Here is a 10101-nt window from a genome sequence, read left to right on the forward strand (position 1 = left end):
ATTTTCTTCCATCAGTACCGTGTCATACCGGAATTCTCTCCCCACAGATGAGTCCAAATCTTACCCTTTTTTCGCATTTTCCAATTCATTATGAAATGGATATGGGTGGCATTAGCGTGGTAACAAAACTCCGTGAAATTAAATTCCTTTCATCAATGCCTAGAATGGAAAACTATCTACGGAGCCTCTCTCGGATTATTACATCAGGAGTGCGTGAAGGGAGAGTGCGGAGGAAGCTGCACTCTGTGTCTGACCACCAAATTGTGTGATAGGATGGCCTGGAGGAGGCTTCGTCTGTGTCTCACCGCGGGACTCTGTGATGAGAAGAGGTGGAGGAAGTTTCACTCTGTGTCGGACCACAGTCTTTTGTGATGCAAAGGTGCGGAGACAACTTCACTCGATGTCTGACCCCCCGAGTGTGTGATGGGACGGTGTGGAGGGAGCTTCACTCAGTGTCTGACCCCGGGGCTGTGTGATCTGACGGTGTGGAGGGAGCTTCAGTCAGTGTCTGACCCCGGTACTGTATGATGCCACACTGTGGAAGAAGCTTCGCTCTGTGTCTGACTCAAGGCGTCTGTGATGCGTCGGTGTGGAGGGAGCTTCAATCTGTGTCTAACCCTGTCGGTCTTTTTGCGAAACCAAAGGTTCGCTCACTGTGGACTGTCACTTTAAGAGCGCTTGACTGAGAGGCGGGACCATGACGTCAGTCGCTGGCTGCCGTGGCTTTTGCAGGATAAACAAAGTGTGTGTGTGTGTGTGTGTGTGTGTGTGTGAGAGAGAGACAGAGAAAGAGAGAGAAAAAGAGAGAGAGAGAGGGAACGAGAAAGAGAGAGACAGAGAGAGAGACAGAGAGAGAGAGAGAGAGAGAGAGAGAGAAGGAGAAAGACAGAGAGAGAGAAAGAAAGAGAGAGGGAGGGGGGAGAGAGAGAGAGAGAGAGAGAGAGAGAGAGAGAGAGAGAGAGAGAGAGAGAGAGAGAGAGAGAGACTGGGGAAACGGATAACTTCAGCTTGTCGCAGCTAAGACTTGGAACTCTGCTATGCCCACAAAGGTTGGTTGAACATCGGAACACGGTGCACAACGAATGTGTGACTGTCACTTCGTAGGATCCATAGGGGTGAATTTTAGGTTGCCAGGATATGCTGTGTGGTAACCTCTGGAAGACGATATTCCCGTGACAGGTCACTTTCGGTGATAATTCGTGTGTGCATTTGAAACGTCAGGTCGGACGAGACCTACGGCGACTGTCATCTCGTTTTACCAGCGTGATCCTGTGGAATATTTTGTACTTAACTTTTCTCTACGTTTTACCTTGGATTACAAATGTCTCTCTCCCATGATTTATTTCGTAGATTACTGAATATTCCTGCTTTACCATCTCAAGACGCTAAAACTTCCCCCGCCCCACCCCTTTCCAAGCTCAATAGTTATATTTACACACACATCTACACATAAAACCGTTAACTTTTGTTCATCTTGTTAAAGTTACTATGTTATACGTGGTTACTAATAAAGATAGTGGTTTTAACATCAAAACCAGACTCGCACATATATAGGGATGTACGGTGGGTGTCGATCATTCTGTCTTGTCGCATGGCCGCCTGGTGTGGAGGCTGCAACGCAGAGGGTCGCCATGGACCATAGAAGGTTCTAGACTCAGCCAGCTCCATCACGGGCACAACCCCCTCCTCCATCGAGGACATGTTCAAGAAGGAATGCCTCGGGAAGACCGCATCCATCAGCGAGGGCCCTCTCCCGCTGGGAAATGCCCTGTGCTCATCGGGACCATCGGGGAGGGGGTGCAGGAGTCGGGGAACTCAACAATTTGCAAGCAGTTACTTCCCCTCCGCCGTAAGATTGCGAACGCTCCCTGAACACTTAAACACTCCCTCCGTATTCATCTTTTTTGCAGTATTTATTAATTTTCCCAACTGTCGTCAATTTTACATGTTTGCACCGTACTGAGACACGTTCTGGTTTTACATAAGGTCGGTGAGGCCGCGCTGGGAGTACGGTGTTCAGTTCTGGTCGCTCTGAGTTCTGGAGAGAAAGCAAGAAGGGTGGGACTTTGTTCCTTGGAGCGTAGGTATGAAGCCAGGAGAGGCACAGATTGGGTAAATGTGCACAGTCTTTTTCCCCCGGGTTGGTGAACTGAGGGACAGTGTGCACAGAACTGAGGCGAGAGTGGGTGGAGGGAACCGAGAGAGGAGAGGCAGAGAATGGAGTCCGAGGGGGAGAGGAAGGGGGAGAAGCGGGATGAGTTGGGGAGAAGAAGGGCAGAGAGAGAAGAGGGGTGGAAAGGGGGAATAAATGGGGGGGAGAGGGGAGTGCGGGGCAGGGAGGGGAGAAGAGTAGGCCAGATTGGGAAAGCGAGAGTAGCGGGGGAGAATGGGGATGCCAGTAGAGGAGGAGAATTGGGTAATTTGTACCACTTGCAAACGCGCTCCCACTTGCCTGCTTCAGTCCGCAAACTATTCCCACTGACCCAATCTTGGCGCACAGTCTCCAAACCAATTCATTTCTCCCACTCTCTCCCCTTAGATCTCTGTCAGTTACCAAGGTAAGCCCGCCGCCCATTTTTTTTTCTCACAAATCAGTTGAGTTCCACGTTCCCTCCATCTTCCCTTAACTTCGTGCCACTCTCTGAAGGAATTCCGCTGCATGTTGCATTCCCTCAGCCCTGCGTCAGTCAGAAAAAAATAATCGTAGGGTACTGATCTCTCCCCAGATTTCCTGCCAGACCTCAGGATATTCCCACTGCCCTACACTTCCTCTACCCTTCCCCAAAATATTCCCATTGAGCCATCAACTCCCGACAACCTCGTACCGACTTCAAACAGTCCCAGGGCCCCCTTCTGCCCACAAACATATTTCAGTCCGTAAACTAATCCAATTTTCTACCGACAGTACCGTGTCATCCCCTAATTCTCACCACACAGATCAGTCCAAACCTTACCCTTTTTTGCATTTTCCAATTCAGTATGCGGGGATACGGGTGACATTAGAGTGCTAACAAAACTATGTGAAATTAAATTCCTTTGATTAATGCCTAGAATGGAAAACTATCCACGGAGCTTCTCTCGGATTACTACATCAGGAGTGTGTGAAGGGTCGGTGCGGAGGGAGCTTCACTCTGTGTCTGACCACCTAACTGTGTGATAAAACGGTATGGAGGTAGCTTAATTCTGTGTCTGACCTCGGGACTGTGTGATGAGGCGGGGTGGATGAAGTTTCACTCTGCGTCAGACCGGTAGCGTGTGGTGGGACGGTGAGGAGCGAGCTGCACGCTGTGCCTGACCCCGGGAGTGTGTGATTGGACGGTGTGGAGGGAGATTCGCTCTGTGTCTGACTCCGGGGGGTGTGATGGGACGGTGGAGAAGGAAGTTCACTCTGTGTATGACCCCGGGAGTGTGTGGTGGGACGGTGTGGAGAGAGCATCATTCTGTGTCTGACCACGGGAGTGTGTAGTGGGTCGGTGTGGTTACGAACCCGCAGGTTTCGTTTACTGTGGACTGTCGCTTTAAGATCGCCCGTGGGAGGCGGGTTTATGACGTCAGTCACTGGCTGCCATGGTTTGTGCAGATTAAACACAGTGAGATTGAGAGAGAGACCTTCAGTCGCAGTAGAGAGAGGGAAAGGCTGGGGAAGCCGGCAGCCTCAGTTTGTCGCAGCTGAGGTTGGGAAATCTCCTGTGCCCAGAAGTGTGTTCTAAACATCGGAACACGGCACACAACGAATGTGTGACTGTCACTTTGTACAATCCATAGAAGTGGATTTTGGGGTATCCGGTAGGACCACTTTTGTAGCCCTTGCCTGGGTATGCTGTGTGATAACCTCTGCAAGACGATATTCCCGTGAAAAGGTCACTTTCGGTGATAATTCGTATGTGCATTTGGAATGACACTGTTATCTCGTTTTACCAGCGTGATATCTGTGGAATATTTGTACTGACCCTTTCCCTCTACGTTTTACATTGGATTACAAAACTCCCCCCCATAATTTATTTCGTGGATTACTGAACATTCCTGCTTTTCCATCTCAAGATGCTAAGCCTCCCCACCGCAGCTTAATAGTTACATTTACGCACATATCTACACATAACACGGTTAACTTTTGTTTATCTTGATTAAGTTACTATATTATAAGTAGTTACTAATAAAGATAGTGGATTTAACATCAAAACCAGACTCGCACATTTCTAGGGATGTACGGTGTCGAGCATTCTGGCTTGTCGCATGGTCGCCTGGTGTGGAGGCTGCAACGCAGAGGGTCGCCATGGACCACAGAAGGTTCTAGACTCAGCCAGCTCCATCACGGGTACAACCGTCTCCTCCATCGAGGACATGTTCAAGAAGGAATGCCTCGGGAAGACCGCATCCATCAGCGAGGGCCCTCTCCCGCCGGGAAATGCCCTGTGCTCATCGGTACCATCGGGGAGGGGTACAGGAGCCAGGAAACACGACAATTTACAAGCAGTTGCTTCCCTCCGATATCAGATAGCGAACGCTCCCTGAACACTTAAACACTCCCTCGGTATTCACCTTTTTGCAGTATTTATTAATTTTCCCAATTGTCGTGAATTTTATATCTTTGTACCGCGCTGAAGCCACGTTGTGGTTGTACAAAAGGTCGGTGAGGCCGCGCTGGGAGTTTGGTGTTCAGTTCTGGTCGCGCTGCTGTAGGAAAGATGTCACTGAACTGGAAAGAGCGCAGAGGGAGATTTACGAGGATGTTGCCGGGACTCGAGGGTCTGAGTTATGGAGAGAAGGCAAGAAGGATGAGGATTTGTTCCTTGGAGCGTAGGTATGAAGCCAGGAGAGGCACAGACAGGGTGAATGTGCACAGACTTTTCCTCTTTGTTGGTGAACTGAGGGCCAGTGCGTACAGAATTGAAGCGAGAGTTGGTGGAGGGAACCAGAGAGGGGAGGCAGAAAATGAGGTCCGTGGAGGAGAGGAAAGAAGAGAAGCGGAATGAGTTGGGGATTAGAAGGGCAGAGGGTGAAGAGGGTTGGAAAGGGGGAGTAAATGTGGGTGGCGGAGATGGGGAGAGCGGGGCCGAGAGGAAAGAAGAGTAGTTCGGATGGTGGGAGAGGGAGTAGTGGGGGAGAATGGGGATGAGAGTAAAGGAGGAGAATGGGGTAAGTGTTAGGGCAGAGAGGCTGGGAAGGGATAAAAGGATGGGGAGGTGAGAGAGGGGTAGATTGAATGGGGAGGAGTGGGGTGTTGTCATTTGATTGAAGTCGGTCCCACGGGGTGTTGACAGAGACTTTGGATCTCTTCAGGAATATCCGGGTATAAATGTGCAGACTTCTCGCAGATGAATCTCTGTTTCCTGTTACAACTGTAGCTCTGTGAGTCCGAGTCGCACTTAATGCAGGTGGGGGATCCATAGTATGTCTTGTACAGTAGATAAGAGGAAAAAATCCTATCAAAGAGAGTTAAACAATTTCATAGAACATAGAACATAGAAGAATACAGCACAGTACAGACCCTTCGGCCCACAATGTTCTGTCGACCCTCAAACCCTGCATCCCATATAACCTCCCAACTTAAATTCCTCCGTATATTTGTCCAGTAGTGTCTTAAACTTCATTAGTGTATCTGCCTCCACCACTGACTCAGGCAGTGCATTCCACTAATTCCACTGTTCTGTGCTTTCTCCACAACCCCTTGCCAGCCTCTATAGTAATCTCATGATACCGCGCTCTCCCCACAGCCCGGAGTACATTGCCGTACAAATCCAACAGCACCACTATCTTCTACAATCCCGAGTTAGCTCCCAAATTAATCTCACTGAACCACCCTCTCCCAACAACCCTCCATCAGTCAATAAACTAATCCCACTGTCCGACTCACTCCCCACGGCCTCGTGTCACTCCCACACCACCGACCTGTAACAGTGCAAACCTCACCCATCTCTGCATTTTCCGATCCAGTAAGTTCTGTCTGCATGGCCGATAGAGATGGAAACAAAATCCTGAGAAAATAAATCCCTTTGATTAATGTGCATGTAACGCCCTGGGAAAGGTTTCGCTGCTAATGAAAAGGTTTCTCTGTAGCAGCAGTGTGTTTGGGTTCCGACTGAATACAAATGGGCCTAGGGAATGTGTGGCGTCTCTCTCAATGCCTTACCGCGGGAGCATGTGAACGATTGAGACGGAGAGGGAATTATCCAGTGTCTGACCCCAGGAGTATCTAGTGGATGGGACGGTGTATAGCGGGCTTCCCTCTGCGTCTGACCCTGGGAGTGTGTGATTGGAAATTGTTCGAGGATTTCCTATCCGTGTCTGATACCGGGAGTGTGTGATGGGAAGGTGTGGAGAGATCTTCACTCTGTGCCTGATACCGGGAGTGTGCGATGGAACGGTGTGGAGGGAACTTCACTCTGTGTATGACCCCGGAAATTTCTGATTGTAAATATTTCCTCCCTCGGTGTGACACATACCTCCTCTCGTTTTGAATTGATTTCCAGCAGCCTTCCATCAAAGTTTGAACAACCTTCCTTCGCTTCATCGTAAGATGTTTCCAACGTGGATATGAAATAACAGCGGTCTTCAGTTCTCATCCAGTGCTGGGAACACGTTTGCTCTGCACATCAGGAACCAGAAAAAGTGAATCACCTGCCACACCGTCCCATCACACACTCCCGGGGTCAGACACACAGAGTGAATCTCCCTCCATACCGTCCCATCACACACTCCCGGGGTCAGACACACAGAGTGAATCTCCCTCCACACCGTCCCATCACACACTCCCGGGGTCAGACACAGAGTGAATCTCCCTCCGCACCGTCCCATCACACACTCCCGGGGTCAGACACACAGAGTGAATCTCCCTCCGCACCATCCCATCACACACTCCCGGGGTCAGACACAGAGTGAATCTCCCTCCACACCGTCCCATCACACACTCCCGGGGTCAGACACACAGAGTGAATCTCCCTCCATACCGTCCCGTCACAGACTCCCGGGGTCAGACACAGAGTGAATCTCCCTCCACACCGTCCCATCACACACTCCCGGGGTCAGACACAGAGTGAATCTCCCTCCGCACCGTCCCGTCACACACTCCTGGGGTCAGACACAGAGTGAATCTCCCTCCATACCGTCCCATCACAGACTCCCGGGGTCAGACATAGAGTGAATCTCCCTCCACACCGTCCCATCACACACTCCCGGGGTCAGACACAGGGTGAATCTCCCTCCATACCGTCCCATCACACACTTCCAGTGTTAGACACACAGAGTGAATCTCCCTCCATACCGTCCCGTCACACACTTCCAGTGTTAGACACACAGAGTGAATCTCCCTCCACACCGTCCTATCACAGACTCCCGGGGTCAGACACAGAGTGAATCTCCCTCCACACCGTCCCATCACACAATCCCGGGGTCAGACACACTGAGAATCTCCCTCCACACTTTCGTGGTCAGAAACAGAGTGAATCCCCCTCCACACCGCCCTATCACACACTCTCGGCGTCAGACACTGAGTGAATCTCACTCTACACGCCCCACCACACACTCCCGAGGCCGACACACTGAGAATCTCCCTCCACACCGCCCTATCACACACGCCCGGGGTCAGACACAGAATGAATCTCACTGCACACCGTCCCATCACACACTCCCGCGGTCAGACACAGAGTGAATCTCACTGCACACCGTCCCATCACACACTCCCGGGGTCAGACACAGAGTGAATCTCCCTCCCACCACCGCCCCATTACACACTCCCGCTGTCAGACATAGAGTTAAACTCTCCAGCTCCACCGTCTACCCATATCTCTCTCCTGTGTGATGAGCAGCCGGAGAAGCGGTGTATGTTGTCTCACCTCTTCTCCTGGTGAGGTATTGACAAATCTGAGCCTGGCTTTCGGTGATGGTCCTGTATTTCATGTCGATGTGATTGAATTGATGACGGAGATTGGTGTGCTCTCGATTCAGAGCAGAGAGGTCCGAGTTCAGGACAGTTATGTTCTTCTCTAGTATGGAGATGCGGGGATACTCTGAGATCCTGGATTCAAGGGTTGAGTTCAACTCATGGACTTTTAGTTGATATTGGACCTGGGTCCTGTTCATCTCCTGATATTGTTCCCAAAGTCTCCGGTAGTTTCGGTCGCCAGTGATCAGTAACTGACGAAGCTGTAACACTGAGAATGTTGTTGTCAGGTGACGCCGCTGTCAGTGTCACGGTGTGAGATGTGTCGGTGTCACGGTGAAGGGAATATCAGTATCACGGTGTAGGCTGTATCGGTGTCACGGTGCGGGCAGCGTAGTTTTCACGTGTGGGCTGGACAGTTTGACGGTGCGTGACGTGACGGTGTCACTGTGAGGGGAGTGGGAGCGTTACTGTCACGTTGTCATGGTGAGGGGCGTGCAGGTATCTCCTGGAGAGCTGTGTTGGTGTCAAGGTGTTTGCTGCTTCGGTATCACGGTGTTGGGAGCGCCGATGTCGCAGTGTGAGGGAGTGTGGGTGTCACGGAGAGGTGTGTATCGGAGTTACGGTGAGAGGTGTGTTGGTGTCACAGTGAGAGCGTTTCGATGTCACGTTGATCGTCGTGTCAGTGTCACGAGGTTTTACGACAACTTTTCATTACAATCCCTTTACGGTCCGACTCCACCCGGAGCTCCTTCGACTCACCATAAATCGAGAGCCCGACCACTATCGCGACGAGGACGAACATAATAAGGCAAAGTAGACAGATCTTACAGTGCCATCTATTTCCGATGTTCTCGCTCGGCTCCTGTTTATGCGCATCTGTGGAGAATCCATTCAACGTGTGCGTGAATTCAACCATGACCCGCAGGGTAGCTTATTTCCACCCACCATGCCTCATGTCTGACTGATTCCATTGATCTGGTAAGAGTGAAGACGAGATTTACGAGGATGTTTAGTGGCTGCTTGCAAGAGCCGTACGGTAAGGGAGTGGTTCGCACGACGCGTTACAGTACCAGAGACCCAGGTTCAATTCCCGCAGCTGCCGCAAGGAGATTGCACTTCGTCCCCGTGACCGGCAGGTGCACCAGGTTGCTCCCATAGTCAGTAGACAGACCAGTTGTAAGATAATTGGTCACTGTAAAATGTACAGTGTCTAGGCCGGGATTGGGGAATTGCTGGGCATCGCGGTCTGAAAGCCTGGAAGGGCCTGTCCGCACAGTTTTTCAGTAAATAAATACATCTAAATATTTGTTTTGGGGAAAAAATGAAATTCAAGGTCGAATATGTTTTACATATACAACCGGGATTGTTTTAGTGGGTAGCGGATCAGCTGTAGATCGGTGGAGAATTTGCTGATGGGATTAAATCCGGGTAGGTTCTGGGAAGTCAATTTTGCGAAGGAACTGGACACATTAACTGCGATATACTTAATTGTCGACGGAGAAAGGGATCGAGTGTTAAACGCGCAGGTCAATGGGATGTTGAAAAGTTGAGATTAGACAAGCCTTTGTCAATATCCCTCTCATGGGAGTTTCATTCGCAAGATTGCGATGACCGGAATTCGCGGTTATTTGGGAATTTGCGTTAAGAATTAGCTCGTGCTAATTTAGACATGTGCCGGTTGCCAGTTCGCAGTCCGTGACTGATGGTGTTATGTACCGATCCGCACTGAGATCTCTGCTGTCTGCGGCAAAGACTAGGATGAAAACCTGTGTGTTCAGGACATCCAGCATCCTAGATTCAGTAAAGTGTTTTGTTTTTGTCACATAAAGACCAACAGTACAGCATGAGATAATTCGGCGCACAATGTTGTCCCAAATGCATTCCCGCTACTCTTTGATATTATATCTCTGGAAATAAAAGGTAACTGAATGTCTACTCTGTCTATAATCTTATAACCCATTATCAGATCTCCCCTCAGCTTCCTCTCCTTGTAACACACGTCATCGAAACCTGGCGCACACTTTTAAACACTCTACAGAGACTATCCAAGCACTTGACATCCTTCCTACCGTTGGGTGAGCAGAACCTTTTCAATACGCCTGATGCAACCCGACCAGTGATTTTCATAAAGTTGCAACGTAACTCCCTGACTTTTGAACTCATTATCCGGACGAACAATGGCAATCATGATAGACGCCTTCTTCACCCTATCAGAAAGC

At 50.2% G+C, this 10101-nt stretch overlaps 1 protein-coding gene across 2 annotated transcripts; it reads right to left on the minus strand.

Moving 5' to 3' along the window:
• Positions 1-4304: 4304 nt before the first annotated feature.
• On the minus strand, positions 4305-8720 carry LOC140207792 (asialoglycoprotein receptor 2-like). Of its 2 annotated transcripts, none has more exons than XM_072276356.1 (5): positions 8642-8720; positions 7833-8150; positions 6444-6586; positions 5911-5975; positions 4305-5423 (listed from the first exon to the last, which is right to left on the minus strand). In XM_072276356.1, exons 1-5 carry the CDS (start codon positions 8682-8684, stop codon positions 5225-5227), a joined length of 768 nt encoding a protein of 255 aa, XP_072132457.1. In that variant the 5' UTR covers positions 8685-8720; the 3' UTR covers positions 4305-5224. The 2 variants fall into 2 exon arrangements, with proteins under 2 accessions (XP_072132457.1, XP_072132456.1); XM_072276355.1 differs by having other exon boundaries at positions 4305-5395; positions 8642-8699.
• Between the last annotated feature and the right edge of the window lie 1381 nt (positions 8721-10101).

This window comes from Mobula birostris, chromosome 13 (genome assembly GCF_030028105.1).
Source record: "Mobula birostris isolate sMobBir1 chromosome 13, sMobBir1.hap1, whole genome shotgun sequence".
Taxonomy (NCBI): domain Eukaryota; kingdom Metazoa; phylum Chordata; class Chondrichthyes; order Myliobatiformes; family Myliobatidae; genus Mobula; species Mobula birostris.